This window comes from Scomber scombrus, chromosome 16 (genome assembly GCF_963691925.1).
Source record: "Scomber scombrus chromosome 16, fScoSco1.1, whole genome shotgun sequence".
NCBI classification, from domain to species: Eukaryota; Metazoa; Chordata; class Actinopteri; order Scombriformes; family Scombridae; genus Scomber; species Scomber scombrus.
In genome coordinates, this window is record NC_084985.1 from 21,346,454 (window position 1) to 21,374,437 (window position 27,984).

Below are 27,984 nucleotides of genomic sequence, written 5' to 3' on the forward strand. Positions count from 1 at the left end.
CTGAGGAAGGGAAAATGGCTCTTTTTCTACTGATTATCAATTTGTAGAGGTCCCCTTTGTCATACATACCACAGATATCAGATTTGAAGAATATTAATGTAATGACGACAAATATTAATTAGTTTTAATTTCCCTTCACATCATCATGCTCTCAATCCTCTAAGAGCTCTCCTCCTGTTGTGTCTGTTTTCTGATTCATTCTCTCTCCTCTATTTCCTTCATCGAAAAAAAAAAAAAAAACTGCAAAAGGGCAAACGGAGGGAGAGAATGCAAAGAAATAAAGTTTTAGAACTTGAGGATGCGATTATTTCCAAAGTCAACAACCACGATGACTCCGTCGGGCGTCACAGCCACACCGGAGGGCCGATCCATCTGTCCGAAGCCGCTCCCCTGTGTTCCAAATTTGCATAAGAAGTTTCCGTTGGGCTCGAATACTTGGACTCGGTGGTTGCGGGAGTCGGCCACAATGATGCGGTTCTCCTGGTCCACGGCGACGCCCTGGGGCCTCAGAAACTGCCCGTTCCCCGTGCCCTCAGAGCCCAAAAAGCGAGCCGACTGGCAGTCCGGCCGAATGACCAGGAGCCGGTGGTTGTTAAAGTCAGTCACCACCAGGTGGTCTTCGTGGTTAAAGGCCACTCCTCTGGGGGAATCAAAGTGTTTCCACAGGGCCCCTTCAAAGCCGTACTTGTTGAGGAAAGAGCCGTCGGGGGCGAAGAGCTGCACGCGGTGGTTCCTGGTGTCAGAGACCAGGATCTTACCCTCAGAGTTGACAGCCACATCCCAGGGATAGTTGAACTGCCCGTTCTTGGTACCCTTTTCCCCAAACTTCAGCATGAACTGGCCCTCAAAAGTGAACACCTGTCAGACAAAGCAAATGTTTTAAGCCTCAGTAGGTTTACATTTGAAGTAGAGAAGGAGTAAACTCTTCTGTGGTTTTTGACTTTCTGATGCAGGTACGTACATTATTGTACAAACTAAGAAGGTTGTAAAAATAGGTTTTCATACCTGCACACGGTGATTGTCCTTATCAGCCACGATGATTCGTCTCTGACTGTCACATGCAACCCCAGCTGGACGATCAAACTGACCAGGCCGAGAACCCAGAGAGCCAAACTTATGGTGGAAGGCACCACAGGGCTTGAATATCTGGAGAAGGAAGAAACAGACACTTCATGTTAGACTTCTTCTTTAATATTAGAAGATGTAGCTGCTCTACAGTGACGCCTCGAATTAGCCTTCCTGAAACATGTAATGATCAACCTCAGCTGTATTGCTCCACAATGTAGACTCTACGCTTGCCTCCAATGGACACACAGCTAATATTTACCTTTAAGACTATTTGTTCCTTTACATACAAATAAAAAAAAAAAGATGTTTGCCACTGACCATGTACAGAGAGGTAAGGTTTGTTTGTAACCACTGATTGAATGACAGGGAATGAAGGTGATGCTCTACCTGTACGCGGTTGTTGCTGCGATCGGCCACCACCACATATCCCTCCTTGTCCACGCTGATCCCCCAGGGACGACACAGCTGACCATCTCCCTCGCCTTCGCACCCGAAGGAAGACACCTGGGAGCCCAGGGACCCGTAGCTCCGTCCTGACTTCACCATCACCTTGAAGGGACTGCCCTGGATGTGCTGGTTGCACACCAACACCGACACAAGGTGCTCGCCCTCATATTTGGGCAGGTAGTTCACGGTGTACGAGCCATTCTGGTGATCCGTTATCTCCGCCGCAGACAGGTCGCCTTCGCCAACGGACATGACTACTGCAGACACTGTGTCCCCGCCGGAAAGACGTGGTTCGCCGTCATGGTCATATCCAATCACAGTAAAGGAGGCGGGCTTGCCACGAAGGGCACTTTTCAGACCTTCGCCATGGGCTTTGGTGACCGGGGCAAAGGCTCCACTGCTGATCAGGCCCATGGACTGGATGGCTATGTACAGAGCCTGTGGGAACCATGATGGAATATGTTCAGTTGCTTTTTCTTTCTTTAATTTCTTTAAATGCTCATCAAGGAGAACCAGACACAGCCGTACTCCTAACTTCTAACGTTAAATCACACTTGAAACATAGCGACATTCTACTTTGTGTAATTTCCACCGTTCCTACCTGGTCTGGAGGAGTGAACATGAAGCGGTCGTCCTCTTGTGCCTGCAGCAGGCCCCTGAGGGTCTTGAGTTCATGGATCTGGGTGAGCATTCGCTCCCTGGCCAGGAGCACGTCTAGGTGGCGGCCCTCATCCAGCACCTGGCTGACGGCAGCGATGGTGCTGTCCAACTTGGTCAGACTCTGGTGCAGTTTCTCCACCTGCAGGTACAGAGACTTGGCCTTCAACTGACGGATCTTCTCCACCTGAAGGGAGAGAAAGGGTAGAAATGTTAAAGGAGGAGTACAACCAGAATATTTACTATTATTCAAGAGTAGTATATCCAACAAGTAAGCCTGTGATAAATACGCTTTCTGATCCCCAGTTGTAAATGATGTTGTTTTGGCAGGCAAAACACATACATTCTGAAGTTAAGTATTACTACAGACTGCCCACAAGATGGCAGCAATGTGCTGACTGTACATGCATTCAGGTGGAAGAAGAAGATAATTGGTTGACATGCTGCTGGTTAACTATGCGTCTATTTTGATCAGGGTGTCAATATTAACCAATCCAGTAGAATTAAGGTTAAGTGAAGAGAAAACAGGCACAAGAAGACATTAATTGTCGGAGAGCATTCGATTTATTTGAAGATGAATTGTTTAAATTGACGGGCATGGGGGAGAAGCAGCACCTTAGTGAATCTAGTTCTGACTGTAGACTACTGACAAAATGTTAATTGATTGAGCTTTTATGAGAGGGTTACTTATAGTCCACTTATAACTATTGTTTCTTTTGGCTTCTTGCCATAACAATAAAACAGCAGACAATAAGGAAACAATATTGCTCATTGTACAGACTGACTAGACCAATGTTTAAAAAAAAAAAAAAAAGAAATGTGATAAAGACAAATTGTTAAGCTAATGGTAAAAAAAAGAAAAGGAAAAAAAAGTCACTTAACCACCACATTTATGTAGCCGTGTGAAGACAGATAAAGTTACAGTACAGTCGGTGAGAATAAAGCATTAAGGAGGGTGGTAGAACCTGAGAAGCAGGGACTGGGCTCTTACTACAAAAAGAACATATAACACAATAGCCTGACTGCCTCTATGGTTAGAAGGACTTTTGATAGTAGGGAGGGACTCTGAAAGAAACAAAGAGTCCAAAAGAGAGGGGTCTTTTGTTAATTCTAAACAAAAAGTGGGGCTGAAATTTGCATCTGTGAGACTAGAGTTACACTTTATAGTCAGTGAGGACAAAGATTCAAGTTAGGCTTTCTGATGGACAGACAACTCGCTTTAGTTCCTCGGTTGACAACACTGTGAAGGGGAGAAAGGCAGAGTTGGTATGTGTTTCACAGACTGACAGGGCGAAAACCCCTTGAGACACAGAGATGGGGAGAGACCTTGATGTTCAAAAGCTGCAACCTCACATGCAGGCACACCTACTTCCTGGCACATTCGCCCAACTTCATATAGAAGACGCAGCAGGCTCATAGCCGTCAAGTGTCTCATGTTTGACCCGTGAGTCACGTTAGTGCCTTGAATCTCTATGGTTTATTGACACAATGCTGAGTCACTGTAGCGTCATTCTGGATACGGTTTCTGTTTTTCCTGACAGCGCTGTCAGCACAGTTGACCGTCACACCGGTTGGCAGTACAGGAAGTGCCAGCAGAGTCATTTCCAATATGCTGTGTGATTCAGCAGATGTACTGCTCACCTTGTAAAACTTTTGCACCTGTGCTGTTACTGAAACACTTCCACTGAGCTGAAATGACTAAATTCCTTTAAACTGAAAGAGCAAACTCACTATTTACTAGGTTGACCATTGAGATAAATTCCTAATCATTCTACTAATTGTTTTAATTAAATAAGTAGAAATACAGATTCAAAAGTGTCATTTTCAAATTATTTTACAGGTAAAAGTCCAAAAGCCAAAAATATTAATTTTACAATAATACAACCTACAGAAAAGCTCAGATTCTTACATTTCAGAAGATAGAAGAAGCTCATGTTTGGAATTTTGCTTGATAAGTGAGTCAATCATCAGCTATGAATTGTTGAAAATCATTTTTTTGGCTACTTTTTTGAGCCCTTGGTGGTGGTGGTGGGTATGCCCGCCTCCAACAAACTAAATAACTTCATGTAGCAGTGAAACAACATCAACACAGCCTCCTACCGACTTTGTAAGCAGAAACTGATAATCATATATAATTCATCAGCACCAATCTACTTTGCATGTTATGTAGCTTTCATCTGCCCCCACAGATATTCCTGAAATTCTTAACAGCATTCCTCAAAGTATAGTAAGCAGAGTGGAAGAAAGAAGAGAAAGTATTGTAAAACTCCCTCACAACTCACACTCACACAACATAGCTGCATACTTGTGAACAAGAGGCAAAGCACCTACACTTATTCAACATATGTAACAGTCAGTCAGTAAGTCAGTCAATCATTTCACATGGAAGAAGAAAAGAAAGAGGGAAACTCTTTGTGTGTGTGTGTGTGTGTGTGTGTGTGTGTGTGTGTGTGTGTGTGTGTGTGTGTGTGTGTGTGTGTGTGTGTGTGTGTGTGTGTGTGTGTGTGTGTGTGTGTGCACGTGCGTGTGTTATGGTTGCCTGTAATGACTTTATCAGGTCAGGGATGAAGACCAAGTTCTGTAGTCGTGTTGGAGGGGGATTAAAGAAGGGAATATTGGTAAGTGAAAACCTTCTTTGTGACACCCACACACCCACACACACGCAGTAAAATCTGAGGGAGTATGACACAGGTCAGTTTTTACTATGTCACTGAGCCTGCTCTGAGGGGAAGGAGAGAAATAAGAGTGGTGGGTGTTGTGTGCTACATTAATGGTTATTCCCCTCCACAGAAACAAATATATACATGAACAAACATTTGACTGGTTTTAGTCATATTTGCTTTGACTGGTACAATGGTATGCTTTAATGCAGCCTCCATGTTATGCCATTTTATGTCTGTACTCAGTATTGAGCTGAGGCTGAGGGGCCTCAAGGATGAGGGCTCGTTCTTTTACCCAGAAACCTTCTTATTCTGTGGGTAACCTTAAACCTGGGACCCCTTACAGATTGTTCACAAAGTGCAGGCTTTAGGCCAAACAGCTCTTTGGTTTTGGTTGGTTTAACCACATTTAAAGAACAAACTCTGACACATCCCTCTCCCTTCTGAGGCTCATTTGGTACATATAGCTTAAAACTAAAACTGAACTTTTGGGAGGCTGCAAGGTTGTGATGTGGCATTGTTATCCATCTCGAAGAATACAGTATATTAAACCTATTATAAAAAAAAGCCTCTATCGCAGGCTACTCAAGAGTGAGTTTAGATATGGATTTACTATAGGTGGCTTGGAGAGGGTGCAGGGGTTGAGGAAGTTCTGTGAGTGTAGTTGTCACAGGTGACAAAAATACACTATCTTTGGAATATTAACACTTCCACAATGAATTGGCCACCTTTGGGCTCGAGGCCTCTGACTAACTCAAAGTTAAATCTGTTGTGAAAGCTAATTGTAGCGCCAGTGACTGAAAGATGAAGATGAAGGCAGCAGCTCACCTTCCACAGTAGTTCACACTCCCTCTCCTCCAGCGCTTTCTTGTGTCTGAGCACAAGGGCCTTCACTTCCGTCTGCACCACCTTCGCCTTGATCTCCACCTGCTCGGCCATGGCCTGCACCTTCTCCATGCTTAGCTGGGGAGACAAAACACAGGTCATGTGATCTCACTGATGCAGGACTTAAATCCTGCCTGCTTATTTGAGCCAGGATTAGCTGAGAAAAAAGAGAAAAGGCAGGAATTTTAATAAAAAGTAATACCAATAACATGGGACCAAACAATAAAACAGAAACAGAGACACTGGATGTGGAGATGAGCAAAGACACATAATAAAAGACATCAAACACACCACTGGTTGGCTCTGTTTTATTGCTCAGATGGGATACAGATCACCACCAGAAACAGGATGCAGAGGATCAGGAAGCATTAAAAGGACGGACACTGTATGCGACATCTTCCTGGCAAATGAACAAACACCTGCTCGCTTATTGTGATCTATGCCTTTCCTCACATTTGGCGGCTTATTTGGAGGGGAAAAGGAAGCAAGGGTCAGGAATAGGAAGTCACTTCACACTGCACGAAATGATGCAACTTCCTGCCGGGCAGAACCCTTAATCACTCCTCTTTTTTCAAACAGGGCATCATAAAAATAACAAGCATATCTGAGCGTTACATGATGGGTCAATGATTTTTTTGGGGCCGTGTGGTTTAGTCAAATTTAAAAAGGGGTTAAAAGAATATATTAGAGGATTATGGCAAAAATGTTTAAGTGGTGTAACCATAAAAACTTTGTACCAAATAATTAAACTTGCTTAAAAACACAAACTTTTCTATAAAACACCATATCAACTAGTTTGCATGATCTTACATTATAACTTTTTATATTAAATAAAGGTAATGGAATAAAATTGTTTTACATATTAAATGTAATCTGGGGAATCATGTCAAGTATAAACTTAAATACACTGTAGGTGGATAAAATATTTATCATTCTTTTGTGGTTACACCATTTGACATTTTCAGGAGCATTCAGTCAGTCTGTGCAAATGTCATTTCAAAATGTAATTTTCTGAGCTCAACAGACTGTTCTATTACCTGCCTTTATCCACTTAGTTATTACATCCACATTACTAATGATTATTTATCAAAAATCTCATTGAATAAATATTTTGTGAAAGCACCAATAGTCATCCCTACAATATTGTCCAAATATCAATATCAATATATCAACATGATACTTGATTCTGTCCATATCGCCCAGCCCTAATATTTATAGAAAAAGGTGTCTATGTGCACAGGAATCACTTTTTCTTAATAGATACATTTCTAAATAATACTATGAAAAGATGATTGTAAGTTAATATGTTCTAAACATGTGGTCATAAACATTTCTCTTATAATTATTGTATCAGTTAAGATATAGGATGTATATAGTCACTTTCAAGAAGCGGTTGATTGTGATGCTTTGTATAGGGCATTTCCATGGTGAATCAATTAGCACTATATAAAAGGAAACGGAAGTGGCATCAGACACCCACACTAATGAAGACAAGATAGCCTAAAGCGTGAATAAAGCATTGAATCCTGAAGAAGAGTGCAACTTTTTGCAGGAATCACTCCACAATACATGTAGAATACAATGAAAGTATCCTTTTTGTAGCTCTTTTTGAACCTCTATAGATAGCAACTGTAGGACATAAACTTGAAAATCCTGTTTAAGAAGGTTTTAGCTTTTACAGCCCACACTTTGGGCTAAATGCACATTTTTTTCTCTTTGTCTCCTTCCCTGCCCCCCCCCTGTGTTATCTGGCTTTTCCTCTGGCATTTTCTGGGAGGTCACAGGGTGAACCGGACCTCACAAGGACGAAGGGGAGGTGGGATAAGGCTTCCTTTGTGATATCGGCCACAGAGATCAAAGGTCAGCCAAACCTTACAGGTCGTGATCTGCAACCCCTGTCTTAAGACACATACTACCCACCCCCCACTGCCACCCCAGCAAGAACAAAGCCAGGCAGTAGAGTTCTTTTCTCTTTCGCTTGGCCATTTGAGGTTGGTCTAAAGGCTCACGGGTCAATTATATCAGGCCTCCGGAGAGGGAACAGCAGGGAGGGAATCTAGAGAAACTGGGGGAGGGCTGTTATCAATGCGTGGTGAGGAAGGAGGCAGGGTGAGTTTCATAGCCACTAGTTTTCTCCAGTTGTTTCTGTCTATTTTATACTCCTATTCCAATTCTAATGATCCTCCTACTCGTGTATTTTTCTCCCATTATTTTCTCCCTCCGTTGATTTTTTCTCTTGTTGTCTTTGTTTCCCCCCATACACTTCATTTTCTGGTCTGCTTCTTGATCATATGATCTCCATCTCTGTATCTTCTCTCTTTCCATCTTTTTCTCCACATTCCCAGAAGAGCACAGCTTGGAACACAAAGAGGGTCAAACTGTCCAATCAAATCGCAGAGGGAAAGGACTCTGGCCAACCAGGGGGTCACAAGTCCAGGGTCAGGGGTCAGGGAAGATAATGGGTGTGGAGTGGGCGGAAATTTCCTACCTCAGGGGACAGGAGCGCGTGTGGTATATGTAAGTGTGTGTGTGTGTGTGTGTGTGTGTGTGTGTGTGTTTACACATTATCTGGCGTCAGCATTTAGTCCTGTGGTGACCTGTGACAACATGGACAAACACACACAAACAGCAGCGTATTGCCAGATGGATAATGTTTCTTGTGACTCTGCTGCGTGGCTCCTGATGGCTTTCTTTAAATCTAATATGGCTGTGTTGATAGGATTCTCATTGGTTAAGAAGAGCAAGCGAGCGTGTGCTGCAGGGGTTTCAGTTTCAAACTTTGTTGCACGTGATTGAGAGTCTGGCACTTAACTGAGCCGATCTGTGTTGTGATATGAAAGGTCTTGGAATTTCAAGAACACCCACAGTGACATAAGCATCCATCCACGGAGGCACAAAATGTGACCCAGTCATACAAAGGTCAAGCCGAGAAAGGGATAGGTGAGGCGCAAGGTCTGTTGATGAGATAGTACATGCCAGCATGTCACATGACCTCAGTGAAGCTAGTGTTTCATGTTTCGGGTGAGTCTTTACCAAGGCCGTAACACCTTCCAGGCAAAATAGACACTAGTGTGTGTGACCTAAACCTGTAAGCTTCAGTTAGATTAAAAACTCATAGCCAATCTAAGCTTTTATTAACTTTAAAAGTAAGGCTGAGATTGAAGGGGTATTTTCATTTTTGATTTGCAGATTTTGTTAATGTTAAAATTGTTAATTGTTAATCATAAAATTGACTAAAAAACGATTTTAAAAAAATGTCAATCAGAATTTCACTGAGTCCATGTCTTTACGTTGTTTCTCTAAAACTGTCTAAAAATCCAGATGTGAAAAGTTTTTAATTCACAGTGATTAGGCCGTTGGAAAGTAGTTTACTTGGACTGGTGCCTCCTCTGTCTCACTTGATTAACAAACTATCATGTAAAGGCTGAGGTATGCTAATGAATAATCTTTGAGATAGGGGATAACATCACAGACTGTCTCTCCTGTAAGGCGTTCACTGTGCTGCATTTTTTTGTATTTTAGTTGTATGTAACTTTTAACTTAACCAGGAAAGGTCTCATTGAGATTAAGATTGATTCACATTGAGATCGAGATCACTGGGTTACCCAAAATATTCATCACTACTCATCAATCTGGGATCAAACAGCCAGATGTGCCAGCCTCAAAATCACTTAGAATGACTTTAAATGCATCCAGTGAGACCAGCTCTAGAATATTCAAGTGATTTTGCAGCAGATTCCAGGCAGAGGGAGTTTTTCCCAGTTCAGTACAGACTTAAGGGACAGAAAGAAAATAAGTTTTGCGAGTAGAGACAATAACTAATACTTTATACTTTTCTAAAGCATATATATCCATAGGTAAAATGGAAGCAGACCAAGAATAGCTTTTTAAATAAGAATATGCCAGTAGTATAGTCTACAGGTGGACAAGGGCAGACTATCCAATCGGAGTATACAAAAAGCAAAGGTGAGTAAGGGCTTTAAAATGTATAATAAACCTCAGCACAGTTTTTCTCACCAATTGGTGGAACGTGACAGCTACAGTTTGGCACTTTTTCTATAAATAACTTCACAAATGAATACATGTGCTTATCATTTTTGTGTCAATAGACTTGTTTTTGCTCATCTGAGAGCATTTCCTGCAGGTTGTGAATGCAGATGCAACTTATCTGGTACTGCATGATGTAAAACATGGCTGCTGAAGCATTTTGTCTTTACTTGTGCATGTTTCAGTGTAGAAAAGGTGAATCTAAGGGGGGTTTAGGAGGCTGTCACCCAATTTATGGGGGGGGGGGGTCAGTGACAGAGTGAGTGAGTGAGTGAACAGGGGGAGGGCAAAGTGTTCCATTTCTTTAACAGAGGAGGGGAGTTTTCCTTTCTCTGAAATCCTTTAAATACCTCATCTACCCTCCCCCCATCCTCCTCTCCGCTCCTCATCCCCTTTGACCTTCAGCCCTGCCCCCGCCAGACCTCGCCCCCGTGCGTCCCTCCCCCTTTTCAGGGCCAGCTGGACACCTCTTAACCCCGGGCTTCACAGCAGCCCAGGACTGGTCACTCTCAAACATATTGGAGCTGATCTCTACTCTAATAGCCGCTCGCTCTGCGCTGAGGGACGACGGAAAGACACAGCTGCTCTCCTCAGCTTCTCCTCTGTCTTTCCAGGAGATGGATGAGTTTGGATTTGTGTGGTTTGACCTTCATAAGGGTTGTCTTTTTGGTCAGACCTAGGAGAATCGTGCAGGAGAGCTCTCGGCTTTGTTTAGTTAAGACTTCTATCTGTTTGACCTTTTCAAATCCAGTGGAGTGACACAAGACGAAGAAGTTTTCTTTTGATGCAATTATAAAAACATCTGCTCTCACTCTCTCTATTGACTGATTGATTTCTGATTTGACACACTGCACAATGAAAAAATAAAATGGCAAATATTTTATGCAGATTTTATGTGTTACCTCATTGTTACACAACCAAAAACATACATAAATGTATAACTGAGTAATAGTTTCATTTGTATCTGCTGCGAATGTGTCTGCACGGGTTCCTGTCTCACCTGCACGGCCTGTCGTCCCTGCTGTGCGTCTGCCAGCAGCTGGATGGTGATGGACCTGCAGTCCTGTACGGCGTCTTGCAGGTAAACGAAGGTGTGGCCCATGTGTCGGCCCATGCTGCACTCTCTGCAGATAGGCACGGAGCAAGTTTCACAGAAGAACAGGAAGACCTGCGAAAAACAGAGAGGAGGATTCACACATTGACTTCGTCTCGTTGGGACTTTGTGTGTGAGCTAAAGCACGTGATGCATACTTGTTAAAAATGGATACCTGTGCCTTTTAACACCACCATGATTTGAGCATTACATTTGTTTTTTACTCTTTACTCTCATGAACTACCAGCTGTTAATGATGAAATAAGGAAGAAAAGTGTCTTTCTTGAAGCCCAAATTTTACTTTGTGTAACTGCATGGCTGTAAGCAACACACACACACACACACACACACACACACACACACACACACACACACACACACACACACACACACACACACACACACACACACACACACACACACACACACACACACACACACACACACACACACACACACACACACACACACACACACACACACACACACACACACACACACACACACACACACACACACACACACCTAATGGCAAAAGACCACGAATGATAAAGCCACCATTTACATGCATGACCAGGAAAAGCTCATATAAGCTTGACACCCAGGAGAGTTTTCTTTCTTTCAAAGCACCCTGCCAGAAGAGGCGCAGAGGGACAGAAGGCCACCCAAACTAGATCAATACTCCTTTTGGACACTAACGTTTGACGAGGAGGTGCCATGAAGGGATTTTGTTTCCATTTCACATTTTTCAAACCAATTGATCTTGTAGCTCAGTTGGCAACAGTCTCAGGCTTGTTAAGAATTCTGCTTAAAAGTTTTACTAAAGATAAATTGTACCCCATCTTCCTAAAGTGTTGTTAGATTAAAATGTACTAACATGTATCCCATTCTTTACTATTAATCTGGCAGAAACACTTGGTATACACTTTGTGGATCAAATAAAAGTGGCGCTGGTAACAGTTGAAAAAAAGTCCCCATGTCCCTCAGGTTAAGAAGGAAACCAGTCATTTAACCTTTGCTGCTAAAACCTAATTTTTTCCTCTGAATGCTGATTGGTTGTAATGAAAGGCTAATTAAATATGCACAGGCCATCATATCCCAAAGAGACACCAGATCAATGGCCTCCAGTAGCAAGAGACCTGAGTAGATGGGGAGGGGTCTGCAATCAATCCATCAATAATGCCCCCCCCCGGCCCCCCAAACTCCCCTGGGGAGCGGCATAATCTAATGACACACACACACACACACACCTCCCCCTTTTATCTGATTTCCTCTTTTCTGCCTTCTCCTTAAACTCCTGTTGGGTCCTTTTTTTCTTGCCCTTTTTCTTGCTGCTGTCTCTCCTTCTGCTGAACCCCATCGCTCTACTACAGTCTCCGCTCTGTCACTCAATACCCTCCTGTTCTCGCCCCTCTCGTCTCATCTCATCTCACCCCCTCCCAGCACCCCCCATCGACATCTCCTAAATTCCAAGGGGACGGGACGCACAAAAGGGAGGAATGCAGCTGGGTTGGAGTGGAGGAGGAAGGAGGAGATAGACGATGATGGACAGAGAGCTGGGGCAGTCGGGGTGAAGCGACAGGCAGATTGATGATGCACGGGCAGGATGGATTCTGGTGTGAGGGATTGAGCCGCGCCATCTATACGTGGGCTGAGACCTGCAGCACTCACATCATCAAATGAAGCTGTTCCAATATTGACAATTACATGACGAATGGTTTATTCCACTATAAATAGTCACGGTGACAGGAAAGCGCCTCCTGACGTGAAAATGCTGACTTGCTCGCTTACCATTTGTAAAGTTTTAGGGTCTGGCATCTGTTCTTTTAGGTGGGAGCATTTGCTAATGCAAATGGAAAAATGCTAATCAGTTCTATTACACACAAGCTGCCACACAAAGAGCTGGGAGGCAGCTTGTGTCTAATAAAATGTGTTAATTTACTTAAAGCTCAGCAGAAACAGATGCCACGAGCGCTCGATTCAGACGACTGTCAACCATTTTATTATCAAAAAAATCCCTCAATAATATCCCCTCTGCTTCAGTATAAATAAAACGCTGCCACATTGATTTACACCATCAGAAACAGTGAAACTCATAGTAGGTGTGCCGTAAGAGAGAAAAACAGCCGATATCTAGGAGAGGGAATCCTAAAGACAGCAAATGCACTAACAGTGTTTAGAAATGTAAATACAGGCCCGATTACTTATTTTGCGTCATTGGTAAGCAAGCAGCCCCCCTTCTTTTACTGAGTGAGTTCAGGAGGTGTTGTCAATGTTGAAACTGGAAAAAATTCAATTTGCTGTGAGTGATCCTATCAAAAATTTGGTCTCCATTTATTAGACATGTTGAAGGTCTTCCACTTCCTGCGAATGTTGAAATGTGTAGCACATATGAGGTGGCTGACTGGTACTGACAATGTCTTTATAGTGAAAATCTCTGTAGATTTGGCTTATTTATTGATGTAATATTACTACTGTTTTTGTTTGTTTAAAAAAAAAAAAAGATTTATTTACTAAATTACTAAAAATTTATTACAGATCTGTCATTAGTATTTGTATTTTTTTTTTTAGATCTGATCTTTTGTGCACCTGGTTTTTAAAATGATGTATAGGACCCTGGCCAGGGCGGGGGGTAGTATGTGTGTTATGTATGTATATTTGTATGTGTTTTATAAATTGAAAAAATGTCAATAAAAAGAAGTTTATAAAAATGTAAATACAGGAAAACTCTTAAACAGTCTCACAAATCAAAAAGATGTTTCCTTGTTTATTCACTGTGTTTAAAATTGTAGATGATCATTCACCTATTGTAATTTTCCTATCTAGTAATGTGCATTACTTCATTAAATTGCAACCCAAACTACTCTTTCCCAAATGAAACTGAAATGGGCCTTTGAAGTTTTTCCACAATAGATTTCTTCTTTGTGTAATTTTATCTTCACTAGTGTACGTACGTGTCAGTGTGTTTTCACTATGGCTGGCACATATCACAATATTTGTGGCCAAATATCTGGATATATTATGACAATGTTGTGCAGACGACTATTGGTGCTTTAAAATTGGAGATAACTGATAAATAATCATCAGTATGTGTTGATGTTGGATATAATGAAGAGCTAGAACAGTCTGGTAAATTCAGAAAATGACATCACTTTACTGTATTGCAGCCTTTAACACTTATGCCATATCATGAAATTATGATATCCATTATCTAAGATGATATTTTGGCTCATATCACAATATCAATATATCACCCAGCTCTTCACTGGTGTTTCTACTTGAGATCGAGATTAGCTTTCACTTGTTTGTCTATGTGAGTTTATTATTTACAGTGTCTGGAGCAATAGGATAATCATATGATGAGCTATGCAAAACACTAACATACCGAGTTCTTCCATCATCAGTGTTTCCTGATGCAAACACAAACAGCTACAAGCCTCTATCTATCATCCATTTGTTTGGATCTGCTGTAACCCTGGCAACGACTATTTATGAGGTCCATTAAAAAAAAAAACAACATAATAAACCAACAAATGTTTAACACTCATACCACATACTGAATTGTCACAACTGCACCGACACAAACAAATCAAAACCACACCCACACACACACACAAACACAACATACAAAACATTAAGTAGAATTGACCAATAAAAAAACTCTGACATTTTATATGTTTCATACAGAAATCAATAACTTCTTATAATTGTTACTCTTCTTATCTCATGTTTTCAGTCACCATTTGTGAATGTGGGAACAAAATGAAAAACAACAGGATGAACAGCAGCCTGTTATTGAAAACAGTGGAGTCCAATTTCATGGAACTAGATCTTATGACAAGTAGCAGCGAGGAGCTTCGGTTATCTTTAATACTATCTGCTGCTTATGTGTTGTCAACAGCTCGACGGTCTTAGAGGTGAAGCGAATGCACTCATACAAACACACACACACACACGGTTGTAGATTACATAACATGCACTGGCCTCTTGGTCAATATTATTGACTTGCACAGGATACTGGTTCTTCCCAGAGGGCTTCATGGAAGGAGGTTGATCCTTCTCTGGCCTCCTCTGTCTTTATCCGTCCCTCAAACCCATCATTAACAAGTCATTCTCCAAAAATTCTAAATCTCCAAACCACCTACAAACCAAATTCTTCGCAGGCCACAAATACAGCTGCTCTGTTACACGTTGTGTTAGAGCGGACCAGGCATTTCACAGCCGGACACGCCGGATACCCCTCATATATGCAGAGAGCACACCAGACGCTTCCAGTGTGCACGTGCCGCAGAAATGTGAAAAACAAGTTAAAAAGATGTGAAATAGGCGTGGTGTCACGCTAAAGTTGTAAATTCCACAGAAAACACCCCTGAAGAGGGGGGGGCCTGTGAGCAAGTGACACTCCTAACAGGCATGTATTTGCATTAAACATTAACGTGCAGCACACACTCAAACAAACTGAGAAGCAAACTAGATGCGTGTGCTGCGTGCTTGTGTGTTTTGAGAGGGGCTGTCAGCAACATGCCAGCAGCCAGCTATAAAGCTCTGTGCAGCGGGCCTCGGATACTTTCGGGGAGGGGGGGGGGGGGGGGGGTTATTGTATTTCATTAGTGCACCGGATGTTGCTCGCTCTCCCGCTCTGCCCATTACGCACTCCCATTATCAATTTACAGCGAGACACACCCACATATATGTTGGGGCGTGGGCTTGAGAATGTTTATGTTTATGGTACCCTAAAAGAGACAATTTGTCAAGACATTCATTCGTTTCTTGACTGAATTTTTCCAGGTGAATTCATTTATTGTAAAATTATTTGATGGGTAACTATAAACTACAGATGACAGAAACATTATATAAAAAGTATAGAAATGCCTTATATATTGTGATCGGAATAAAATACAGACATGTTGAGGATAAAACCTGAGAGAAAATGCATGATGACTGAATGACTGGGAGCCGCCTGGCCTTGTGCTCACACAGCAGCAGGATCAGCCCCCCCCCCTCCCTTCCCCTTGTAGGCACTGGGAACTGGGGGAGAGGGCACGAGCCCAACTAGCCAGTAAAATCACTCCATGCAGCACTCGCTGCCTGCGTGTACAGCAGAGTGGGGGGAAGGGACAAGGGCCATGGTAATGTCACACTGTGGTGCCAGAAAAACCAGGACTGCTCTGGGAACTAAAAGCATGTTTTACCAAAGAACTAAAAAACACTTTTCACTGACAGTGAGATGCTCTGACATCTGCAGAGGTCCTGTCCAAATGTTATTTCTCAACTCTTTCCATATTACTCTATACCTGGCAGTGTCAGATGCAAGAAAAAATGTATTTCACATATACTTAGAAAATAATCTGCAGCGCCTTTCAAAATCGTGGCTTTTCTTTGCTTGAAACTCGATCCAGGACTGGAAACCAATGGAATTTTTTTTGGTAAGAAGTCTAATGAAAATGTAATTGAAAACAGACTTTCAGAAAACAAATATGTTGCTGATGTTGAATTCACAGTAGCTAAAAATGCTACTTTTTCTGAACATGCAAAAAAAACCATACTAGTTATTCTGTATAAATCTAATTTATCAAACTTTTACCACTAAACTTTTACACTGTATTCATTTCTAATGATTTAACAGCAATACAACGTTATATAATTTAATATTCATTTATAATATTTTCAAATTAACTTAAATTAATCAATTACATCACTTAAGAAAATACTTCAGTTACCCAACCTAAAGAAATAAAGATGTGAGCTTATTTTCATATATGTGTTGTTTAATCCAAACGACAAACAGACCATCTCCTAAGGAGGTTTGTTTTTTGGGTGTTTTTAAACAATGGGGATTTGCCTAATAGACGGTTTTTCATAATCCATGTCAGGGCCTCGGGCCTGTGAGCTCTAGAACTACCTGTCAACAGACAGAAACAAGAACGGTCAGAAAGGTATTGACACACAAACACACAATCAACAGACAGTCCTACAAACTGATGTAAGACGCCAGTGTGTTTGCAGCATGAGAAAACAAAGTTCCTGTTTGAAATATGAACCCCTCTAAACACACCAAATTTAGCATATTTATAGACTCCATGTCTGATTATGTCTCTTTTTAAAAGCAGCTTTTTAAAAATCCAGATTAGGTTCACCGATCATTAATTTCCAGTATGCTGCATCACTCACGTTTTATTACACAAAAGCACCTGGAAGCCGTCAAATATAACCGTCTGCGTCTGAAAAGACGGTTGGGCGGTTGGTGGTTGAGTACCTCGCTGAAGGGTCTATTATCAGTAAGGAGGAATGAGAAAGAATTATTCTTATTTTACAAGCACTTCCAGCCCAAAAACAAATACATGGCCTTCCTCATCTATTTGTATGAGCTTCAATACCATCTTTAAAACTGATGTTAGTGGAAAAAATGCCTAAGGGCGTACTCACACTAGGCAATCGTACCGTGCCCAAGCACGTCTGCCCCCTAAAATCCGGATTATTTGGCTAGTGTGAGTGCAAGTGTACCGTGCTTGAGTACGGTACACTTCCCTGGTACGGTACGGTTGGAAGAGGTTTGCTTGAGCACGGTACACTTGGTCACGCATGCGCACTAGGGATTCATATTTTTTCCGAAAATAAGACATTTTAAATCCCAGGAAAATCCCAGGGAATCCCGGGAAATCGACGATTTTTAAAAAGGCAACACTAGCTGAGCCCTGTTCATTTCACAAGCAACACTAAATGCAATGTGGAGAGATATGCATATATGGTTTCCCAATCCAACCATTTTTTGTGTATTATTGTATCATTATTAAAGCAAAAGAACTCAATTTATGTCCATCGACATTATAATGAAAAGGCTATAGGCTTCATATTAGTTGGCGTCCAGCGTGCTGCGTGGACTTCATTACATCTGCTGCACGGCTGCTACCACAATTATGAAATGCTAAGTTTATTGTCTGTGACTGCGACCTTCATAAAAGTAATATTTTACAAATCTGCATTATATAAACTAACGAAATTCGTTAAAGTAAGTCATTTGGCGACTTCTAAGTCGTTAAACTAAGTCTTACTTTTACTGGCGTAAAGAGTTGAATCAGGACGTCTGCTTTTACTAGTCTTTTTTACACTAGTATCTAGTACTGCATACACAGGCATGACTCAGAAGAACAAGCTTGCACTTTTTAATCATAATGCGTTGTCTTAATTGATCGGCTGTTTTGTGTTTTACCGGCGCACAGCACGCGAAAACACACCTGTGCATGTTTTACGAGAGTAAACTGTCTATATGTTTTTGCGCAATGTGTCGGAGGCAACCGTGCTTGAGTACACTTGGGTTTGAGGTAATGTGAGGGCGGGCCAGCGGGGGACAGGGGAGGGGGGACATCCGTGCTTCAGCACTATACGGAACAACTGGCCCTAGTGTGAGTGCGCCCTAATTGTCAGCTTCCAACTGCAGCCAGTTTTTCCTCATATCAGTTGTGTCCACATGAATCATAATGTGTTGCACCTCTCAGGCTGGTTTTGGTCATCGTTATAATCCTCATTATAAGTAGGAGCCACATCAGGTAAGACTGCTGACTACGTGAGAGACGTGATGACAGATGGAGACCAGTGACCCGCCTCCTTCCAACACATCAGGCAGAGGCAGGTGTTAGGAGGCTGCGCTTGCTTCAGCACTCTCTCCTTCTTCCGCTGTAGAGGAAACTGCTGCAGCGATCATATGTTGGGACTTAGAAAAAAAAACTGTCTACATTCTGCATGTGTTATTGTTGGGATGAATGGTTGAGTGCAAAAGAAGAGGGAGTATAAAGCTGCAACTTAACTCCACCGCTGAAAAAGCCAAACAGACAGCACCAACCTTAAACCGGTCTGGTATGTCCATGCGGGATAATCTGTGGAATACCCAATCCCGACATTCCCAGCAATCCCAGTAAGACTATCTGCCAGACAAAGCTCCTTTTATGGAAGTCACAGACACCTAAGCTGTTCCTGAAATCACTCCCTCCTTCACTCATTCTCTGCTCCATATATATATAACAAACAGTCGACAGTAAATTGAGATTCAGGAGCCTCACTAGTCTCCATCATTTTGTGTCATCATGGACAAATTGAGAGTTTTAAAAGAGAAAGCAGTGTATGTGCCGTGGACACTAAAGTTCATTCCACTGTGGAGTTTTTGAGTGTAAATTAGAGTCCGACTGATATATTAGTCAGCCGATATTTTCAGCTGATATCGGCCTATCACAGATATATCAGTACTGACGATGTATGATATGTGCCGATTTTAAAAAAAGAAAGAAGATATATCAGCATCATTTTATGTATATTTGATCAGTTCTCTCAAGTTTAATATATGAATGTTTTCTGTTTTTGTTTTTTATTATTTATAATTGTAAAATTCCAGTGAAGTTTACTGCTTCAGTGCATTGATGTCATTTTATACACTTTGAACTTTATTAATTAATCAATTAATAAAGTTTGATTGATTGATTTGTTTGTAACAAGTCTTTTATAACTATATTTGAGGGATAATTGCATTATTAAATTTTTCTTACTCTTTAATATCAGTATCAGCCCCAAAATCCAGTATCAGTGAGGCCCCTAGTGTGTATATATATATATATAAACACACACAGTAGTACACTATATAGTAGACAGTGAGGAATTTCTGACACAACCCTGCTCTCATCTTTTTCCAAGCAGCCTCCATATTTAGCTCACATAGTTTCTCCTCTCTGCTCCCTCCATCACTCTTTCTCCTCTCTCATTACTGTTTTTCTTCCTCCTCCAACGCTGCCGCCCCGCCCTCTCGTGGCAACCCCTGTTGGCTTGTTGCCAGGGACACAACATGCACACGGACCTGCCTGTAGATGTTTTGAAACACTGCCAGATACGACATGAGGGGAGTGGGACGGGGGGGCGGTGGCCGTAAGCCGGTGCTCTGATTGGATGGCCTCGGGAGCGGAGAAGGAAAACAAACCACAGTCAGCTGGCCTCCTTACCCAGCGAGCATGTGACCGACTGTCTGCGCTTAATACTCGAGGGCTGTAAAAAGAAGAAAGAAAAAAAGAAAAGAAGAAAAGGAAGTCAGAGGGAGGGAGATGGGGGCAAGAGAAGAAAAAAACAGGGAGAAGAGAAAAAGAAGGAGCGTAGCAACAATGAGAAGGTGAAGCAAAGAAACAAACATGATAGGGAGTCGCGGCTAGGAGAGAACGGGGGATGAAATGGAAGAAGCTGTGTGAGCGAAATGTGGAGCAGCTGAAACGTGACAAAAGCTTATTTGTGTACAGTCACAAACCATCTACTCTCACTTACTGTGACATTAGAGAGCGTAATAAACTACCCATGCTTAATTCACACACCCACATCGAGGACTGAGTGACCACATGACCTGTTTTTGTCCAAAATAGTCCAGAAATAATGAGACGTTTGCAAGACGGATTACAAGCAGCCATTGTTTTAGCATGCTGCTCTGTCCTGAGGCCCTCATATATTCATGGTCTGTTTGTCACACACACACACGCGACACACATCATGTACATGGCAGGCATACCAACATGACGGCCTAAAGAGCGTGACCTTTTTCAGGAAATGGTCTGGTTATACAAGGCCAAGCTCAGACATCAACAAAAGCGAATGCCTCTCACATGTAGCATCGCCCAAAGAAAACAAAGCGCTCTATTTAGCATAAAGGGACAGTGTGTGACAGAATAAATAAAGGAGTAACTAGTGAAACTGAATTGCCCTTTGGGGATAAATAAATACATATAAAAATCTAAAACTGCATCCAAAAATGTAGAACTAAACTTTGCAAACTTAATGTAATTGAATGCAGCAATTTGAGTTCACAGCATGGCCACACTACAGCAACTACTGTGCAACTGCTCCAGACCATCTAATATTTAAAAAAAAAAAAAAAAAAAACTGGACAGATTGTGGCTGGAAGCTGTGGAGTGCCCCCCCCCCAAACAGGGTTGAGAGCTTTTATGTCAAATGTGTTAACAGCACAATCACGTTGAGTGGGGTCAAATAATGGCCAATTAAAAGCCCATTTGTGCCTGACCACGGAGTAGGAAGTGGCAGCTTCCAGCCTTTTGAATGGGTTTTAAATCCTGTTGCTAAAGAAATGTGATAAATGCCTTCCTTTCTGTCCATTAAATTTATATGGCTCAGAGTCCTCAAATGGACATCAAAGAGAGGACACACACACATATGAGAGCTCCCCCCTTTTAGCCTACATGAAACACATTCACAACACACAGGAAACAGGGAATGCTCTCTAATTACTGGGCACATGTTGCGCATTAAAACCCTGGAAGTCCAACTTCATATAATCCAACTCTGCTGGCTGCATGGAAACACACACACACACACACACACACACACTCTCTAAAATCCTCTTCAGAGGATAACTACCTACAGATGGGAGATGCTATTGGAAAAGAAAACGCTGCAACCACACACTCGCACCGATACTTCCAGGAGTGATGAAAACTAATCACTTGCCCCTCAACGGCAACAGCTGCTAAATCATGTTGAGGAGACTTTTCTGCATCCATAATGTCCATTGTCTCTGACACAGAGCAGAGAGCGCTGATGAGAATGGCAGGAGCCGGCAGAGGAAATACCCAGCGTGTGAGTGTATGTGTGTGAGAGAGAAAGCGAGGGAGAGAGAGGGAAAGAAGGGGAAAAGAGAACCCAGGAGGTATAAACTCAAGTTACAGGAATTCCTCTGGCCTTGTATCAGCGTCAGTGTTGGCTTGGGTTTCCTTACAAACATTCTCTGCTAGCGAGCTGCAGAGAAAGAGAGAGAAAGAGTGAGGGGGGGAGTGAAACTGGGGATCACAAAGCCAGCCCAGCATATGTTTCAAGTGATAGTCTGCCTCTACAGAACTAGATAATGGAGCCCAAAAAAGTACCACAGAAAGAGGAATTGTGTAAAATGTTTGACAAACTGCACAAAACCCAGACCTCCCACTGGAGCTGAACATCCCACGTCTTCCTTACTGCTAGACAAAAATGATCCCCGAGGAGACAGAGGAGCATTAAACTGATTAGTTCAACTTCACCTCATCCTCATACTATGATGCATACTCATCCCCACCATCTCCCAAAGACTATTCGGTGTGTGCGTTTGTTGCAGAGTAGCAATGCGCGTGCACAGCCAGATGCGTAGTCATGGTGATGACAATTTAATCTCAAAAAAGGCACAGAGGTGACATTTCGCGGAGATTATCATATCATTAGCCGTCTCTCAGAAGGAGCAGCTAAGTATTTGTATGTTGGGTGACATCGCAGCGAGCAGAGGGCACTCTTTTGATGTAATCCAATTTTCCCTTTCCACTTCACACACTCCCTCCGACTGCCAGCGCTACAGATGAGTTACAACGACGACATTTACGCTGTTTAAAGTAGGCCAGCATATTCTTTCATGTGTGCACACCCTGTAAATTCTTGTCAGTGAGCAGCATACACCCTTTGGGGGCCGCAGAGCCTTATCTTCCAACTGAAACCCTCGGCTTTATCGGCAATCTGTGAAGCAATCAGGTTGTGTAATTTATGATGCTTTTATTAAAAAATTCTCCTAAATTGAAATGTGTACATTAACAATTAAAAGTTATCTCAAAATGATAGATTATCAAAGCTAATAAATGTGATATTCAATTAAACATAAAGTGAGGGATTTTACAATTACACAGGGTTCTCAATTTCCAAAATCTGAATCATGTAACATATGTGTACTTATTAAAACAGGCCTCCTATTTTTAGCCAGCAAGTGCCAGTGTCGGCAGTTGTCGTTGGCAAATTTGATCAGCTGTAGTCAATTAACGTGAGACTGTACATTGGCCAGAGGACAAGATGAAACTAACTCTCAGCTGTTGTCGGATGAGGATGCTCTGTGCAAGCTCCAAAGTGTCAGAAAGATGACAGACATCAACTATCTCATTTCCACACATACACTTGCACTTGTATACAATATATATGACATGCCTATCTGTCCTAAAAGAGGTAGCGTTGGGTGTACAGATTGTAAAGCCCTTTAAAGCAAATTTGTGATTCTGGGCAACACAAAATAAAGATAAAAATAGGCTTGAACCTCAAATGAATATTGAACAGTTTGGATTGGAAGGATTAATTGATGGTTCCATTGAAAGAAACTAATAAATCACCAACTATTTTGATAATCAATTAATCAATGAAGTAATTTTTAAGAAAGAATGGCAAAAAAAGTTTTTCTTTGCATTTTGTTTTGGACTGTTGATAGCACAAGATGAGTGACTGAAAACAGTGCCTCAGGACCTTTTTTTGTACCTTTTCTATTTTACACACCAAATAATTAACCAAGAAAATAATCAGCAGATACATTTATCGTGTGAATTAGCAGCCCATTATGAATCAATATTTTAATCTTAATCTGGATTTCCAGGATTCGCAGCTGTGAGGCATCCTGTCCTGTCAGTCTGACGGTAACGCTGGCTCCCGCCGCTTCATTAAAAACCAATCTGGTCCCTCCGGTCTGACATGATTAGCTTTCACATCAGACAAGCTCTAAAAGTAATTTGTCAGCATTACCTGAAGCTGCAGCGCACAGATATCAATAGTGCCAGCTTGTCAGTCAGATGTTATTAAGTTGACATTTTACAGTGTCAGAAATGACTTACTGCATGTCATTAGACTCTTTTTTTCTTAGAAAGAGCACATGTGTTATTGATATTAGATAAAACAAACATTGAAAATGAGCAGAGCCCTGAAACTGGAACACCTGCTGAGAATACAGCCGTCGTTACTGTGATTAATTTCCCCTGCGCTAGCACTGCTGTGACATGCCACAGCAAGTGTCTGCTGTGAAAAGGGCCGATAAACTAGGTTAACTTTAATGCTCTATTTGATCCATAGTGAACATTAATTAATTAAGCAACTTCTGCATGTGATATTTATTATTACACTAATAGTAATCAGGTTTCTCTTATAATCACTTTACACCTTGCATCTAGATTTGATTTAACCAGGTTACATTTACATCTGGTATTAATGTTTCTCCAGTGTCCACATTAAGATTTGAATGCTCTGTCCAGCTCAACCAACCAAACGTCACATCCCACTCTCATTTGTGCGGATCCATTGTCTGGAAATCTGCTTAGTTTTCGAAGCGGTGGAAGAAGGAGACACTTGGTCTTTGACTTGACTCCGCCATTGAGTGTCTTGAATATTCATAGTTTCTTTTGCTGCTTTCTTGCTAGTAGCTTAGCTTGCTAACTGGCTAAAGTCTGCTAATCTGCCGTTTTGGAAAAGTTGTGCACAATTACGAATTTCCGCATGTTTGTTTCAGATGCCATGTTTGTGGGCCAAACACCCCTAAATAAAGACGGACACAATGAGACTTTTTTTATTGGTCTGAACTCTTTTTTTCACAATAACCCAACCAAAAAAATATCTGTCTGGGGTTTCGGTGATCCCAGTGAGCAGCGACCATCATCACCACCAATCTCCCGGGAGAGGAGAAAATTTCTCAGCAGCCTTACATAACATTGCAGAGGGGACAGACCCCAGCTCCTGGGAAAAAAAAGAAAGAAAAAAAAAACTTGGCTCCCTAATTCACACAAGAATGTCTTCTCATATTGGTATGGAGGGCCATGACACACCAAGCCGACCTCAAAGCACTGGCCCAGACAAAAACAAATGCAGCGCGCCTCGTGTCTTCTGTTAAGAGTTGCACTTGAATAAACAGTGGGGCCACACAGCTGACGGCCAGCTGACCGCAGACGTGCATGCAGAGTTCTGTGCCTGCATGAGAGGAAATAACTGGCCGGTGGTTGATGTTCCAAAACCGGAATGCTGACCAGCCAACCGTTTCTACACAGCCGCAAACCTGCTTAAATAGCATGGAATATGATTCAAATTGGGAGATACAGACATTGTACTGCAGCAACACTGAGAAAGGAAACTATTTTGATCAGACACCCTACTGTGTGTGCAATAACCAGCTCCCACAACCCGTAAAACTGGCAGACAGGCATATCTGGTTGGAGCTGTGCTGGACAATAGCAGTCAAAACAGTAACAAAGGTCCTTTCTTTAAGCAGACACACAACTGCTTTGAGACTGTGAACTTTGAGACTAAAACAATACGGCACTAACACTCAAGGCAAACGCAAGGAAATGACAAGTTTCTGAAGGAAACAGCAGGCTTCGAAGAAAGAATTTCTTAGTTTGTGTTGGAATCTAACTTTTACATTAGAAAAGACAAATCTAGCAAATCTTGGATTTGCTAGATTGGACTAAAATAAGAAAAACAGGGCTTGGCAAATCACAAAAACTGAGTTGAGATGAAGAGGATTCCTTCTTGACACATCGTTACCCATATGGAAGGACTGAGCTGGAAAACAGGCCGCTCTTTCCAACAGAGCAACTGACTGGGGAGGACCATTTTTTAAAAAGACATGATGGATGTGGAGCTGGATGACGGGACAATGACTCCGCTCGCTCCTCGCCTCCCAGGTAAAGAAAGAGCAGCCTTCTCCTGTGTCATTCCCTCCCCCAGGGCTGGAGCGAGTGAGGCATTACTGGGAAATGAAGCTCTTACTGGAAAACTGAACCCACCCATTTACTGGCATTGGACTGGGGGTGGGGGGTGGGTGTGAAGGAAGGGGGCAGGGGGTTGGGGGGGGGGGGGGGGGAGTGTGCACTAAAAAACTAAATTGGAAATCTGAACTTGGTCTCGGTGATTGAGCGCTCACTGCTGAATCAGGCACTCATTGATAGCCCTGCTGTTTTATTTACATTCAGCACATTAAATAGCGCTGCAAAATAGTGGGCTTTGTTTTCAGAAACACAAGTCCTATTATTTGTGTCGTTACATTCTCTGTTGCCCCCCTAGGTTTTAGCTTCACCACAAAAACTAATAGCATGTTTAGCACTCGGTAGGTAATTGACACTCTCAGCACCGATAAAAGCAGTTATTCTATACCGTTGAAGCTATAATGACGCCGTTGTTCATTTCCTCATTTCCTTATGTTTCCATGCATCGCAGCATGTTAAACTTATATTGTAGAGAAGTGGGAAGACGTCGACTACAATGATCAGCTTTTGTTCCGAATGGGCGGGACAGAGTCGCTGACGTTTTTGTGCGAGTGTTTCACACCACACTAAACTTGAACGACAGCAAGTTTTTCAAGATCCAGTTAACAATAAATGGTGTCCAGTTAAGTCTCCGGTGTTTGACTCCATATTTATTAACAGGGTACATATGGCAGGATTGGTGTGTAACTCAAGTCTGTTAATTGGTTATGTGAGGAAGTTAATATGACTCACTTTTGCACCAGCGCTGCACTATTTCATTATAAATGGATGATTAGTGTTTAAGTAAAAGGTTCTGTGTTTAACTGTCAATCCGCGCTGAACATTTACAAACTTTACGGGCCACATTTGCAGATATGATAGGGTAGGTAGGGTAGAACACCACCACAGCTTTCTGATAAGATACTGATAGATAGTTTATTCACGCTGTAGGTGCCTCGCAGTGTATTCTCCAGCAGCAGGGAGAACTTCCTTGAGCTCCTCAACAGAAACCAGAAGAAAAATTACATTCCAAGACCCCCTCCTAATGCTATTTGTTATTCTTCCTGACCATATGACTAAACAGAGAAAAAGCTGGTTTCCTGTTTTATAGGCCTTTGTAGTTTCCTCTGCCCAGATCACATGGTCAGAAAAAAAAACAACTTTGGGCCCCCAAGTTCCAACTTGTCTTTCCCATTATCAGAGAAAAGCTAGATCTCCATAATATGTCCATGCATAGGACTTCTAACAGTCAAAGAAACATGTGTGCAGTTACTACAGGGGCCTCTCTCTGCCCTGAATGGATGGTGTGGTACAGATTAACCAGACTCTGCATGTGTCTATGCATAGAAGTGTGTGTGTGCATGCAGGGTGTCTGTGTGTATATGTGTGTGCGTGCGCGCGTGTGTGTAAATCCAGCTCAGCACACGTGCCTGTTTGTCTCCAGGGAACTAGGTGAAGAGCCACTCAGCTCCCTTTGAACCTAAGGCCATATGGCCCCCAGTATGGTTCCATACTACACACATAATGCTATTACACTAAAGTGTGTGTGACACAATAAATATAATGGTATTAAAATACACAACAGCAGAAGACCAGCAGGGCAGGGTTAGATGCAGAGGCACTACAGACTGTGTCAAAAATAGAGTACCTGGGTGTGACGTGCATTTATTTCCCATTCACTTCAATTATTAGTAAATATATGAATGGGCAAATGCAGCCCTGCTTCTGTGGTTTAAGTGCTATATGTTATGATTCTTCTGCTCCACTCACCTCATTGTCGTGGTGCTGGCAGAAGCTCATGCGATCCTGGAACAGGGACAGCAGGGCAAAGTTGTTCTGCAGGGACTGGGCAAGGGACACCGACACACCAGGCTGGCCCTGGTTGCTGTTGGCGTTGACCCGGCCCAGGTGGAGGCTCTCTCCCAGGCGCTCGATGAAGTGGTCCTTGGTCAGCCGCACCCGCTGGTGTGCCCGCACACAGTTGTCACAGAGATACTCCTGGCAGTCTAGACAGTGGGAGGTGGCCGGGTTCTCCTCATCACAGGAGCTGCACTGAGGCTCTCCCAGGTGGTGTTGGTGCAGGAGTCCTCCATGGGAGTGATGGAAGCCTGAGGAGCCTCCACCTAAGCCTCCCCGGTGATGGTGGTGGTGGCCGTTCTTGTTCTGGATCTGCTCCTCGGAGCTCACCACCACATCCAGCAGGTTGCTGAAGAGGAAGTTGGAAGAAGGCAAGGAGTCCACCCCGGCCTCGGAGATGGACACCTTCTGGTCACAAGTGGGGCACCTCAGCTTCAGAGGGTCCCCTGGACTACGCTGGCCCTCTAGGCACTGCCTACAGAAGGCATGGAGGCAGGGCAGTACGTGAAGCCTCCTGGTGGTCTGGCTGGAGGAGGACGAGGTATGCGAGGATGATGAAGAGGTAGACGAGCTGGAGGAGATGGGCGCAGAGGAGCCGCACAGCTCCTTGCAGAGCGGGCACGTCTGCAGGTCCGAGTCTGGAAACGAAGCCATCTGCAGTGTGACTGAAACACAGGCTCAGTTTACAGTTGAGGTATTAGAGGACACATCGGCCCTGTTGTGTTGTGTA

General features: G+C 42.6%; 1 protein-coding gene across 1 annotated transcript; it reads right to left on the reverse strand.

Moving 5' to 3' along the window:
* On the reverse strand, nucleotides 1–27,984 carry trim71 (tripartite motif containing 71, E3 ubiquitin protein ligase). The gene is made up of 7 exons (XM_062436160.1): nucleotides 27,168–27,984; nucleotides 10,765–10,932; nucleotides 5,661–5,795; nucleotides 2,117–2,359; nucleotides 1,456–1,953; nucleotides 1,006–1,146; nucleotides 1–858 (listed from the first exon to the last, which is right to left on the reverse strand). The coding sequence occupies exons 1-7, from the start codon at nucleotides 27,906–27,908 to the stop codon at nucleotides 286–288; spliced, it is 2,499 nt and encodes an 832-aa protein (XP_062292144.1). The 5' UTR covers nucleotides 27,909–27,984; the 3' UTR covers nucleotides 1–285.

Bases quoted from the DNA above. Each gene is read 5' to 3' on its own strand.
- trim71 (XM_062436160.1), bottom strand. From the start codon at position 27,908: ATGGCTTCGTTTCCAGACTCGGACCTGCAGACGTGCCCGCTCTGCAAG. The intron at 10,933-27,167 runs GTGAGTGGAGCA...TGTTTTTCGCAG, and splicing joins GCCAGCACCACGACAATGAG to GTCTTCCTGTTCTTCTGTGA. The intron at 1,954-2,116 runs GTAGGAACGGTG...TGGTTCCCACAG, and splicing joins TGTTCACTCCTCCAGACCAG to GCTCTGTACATAGCCATCCA.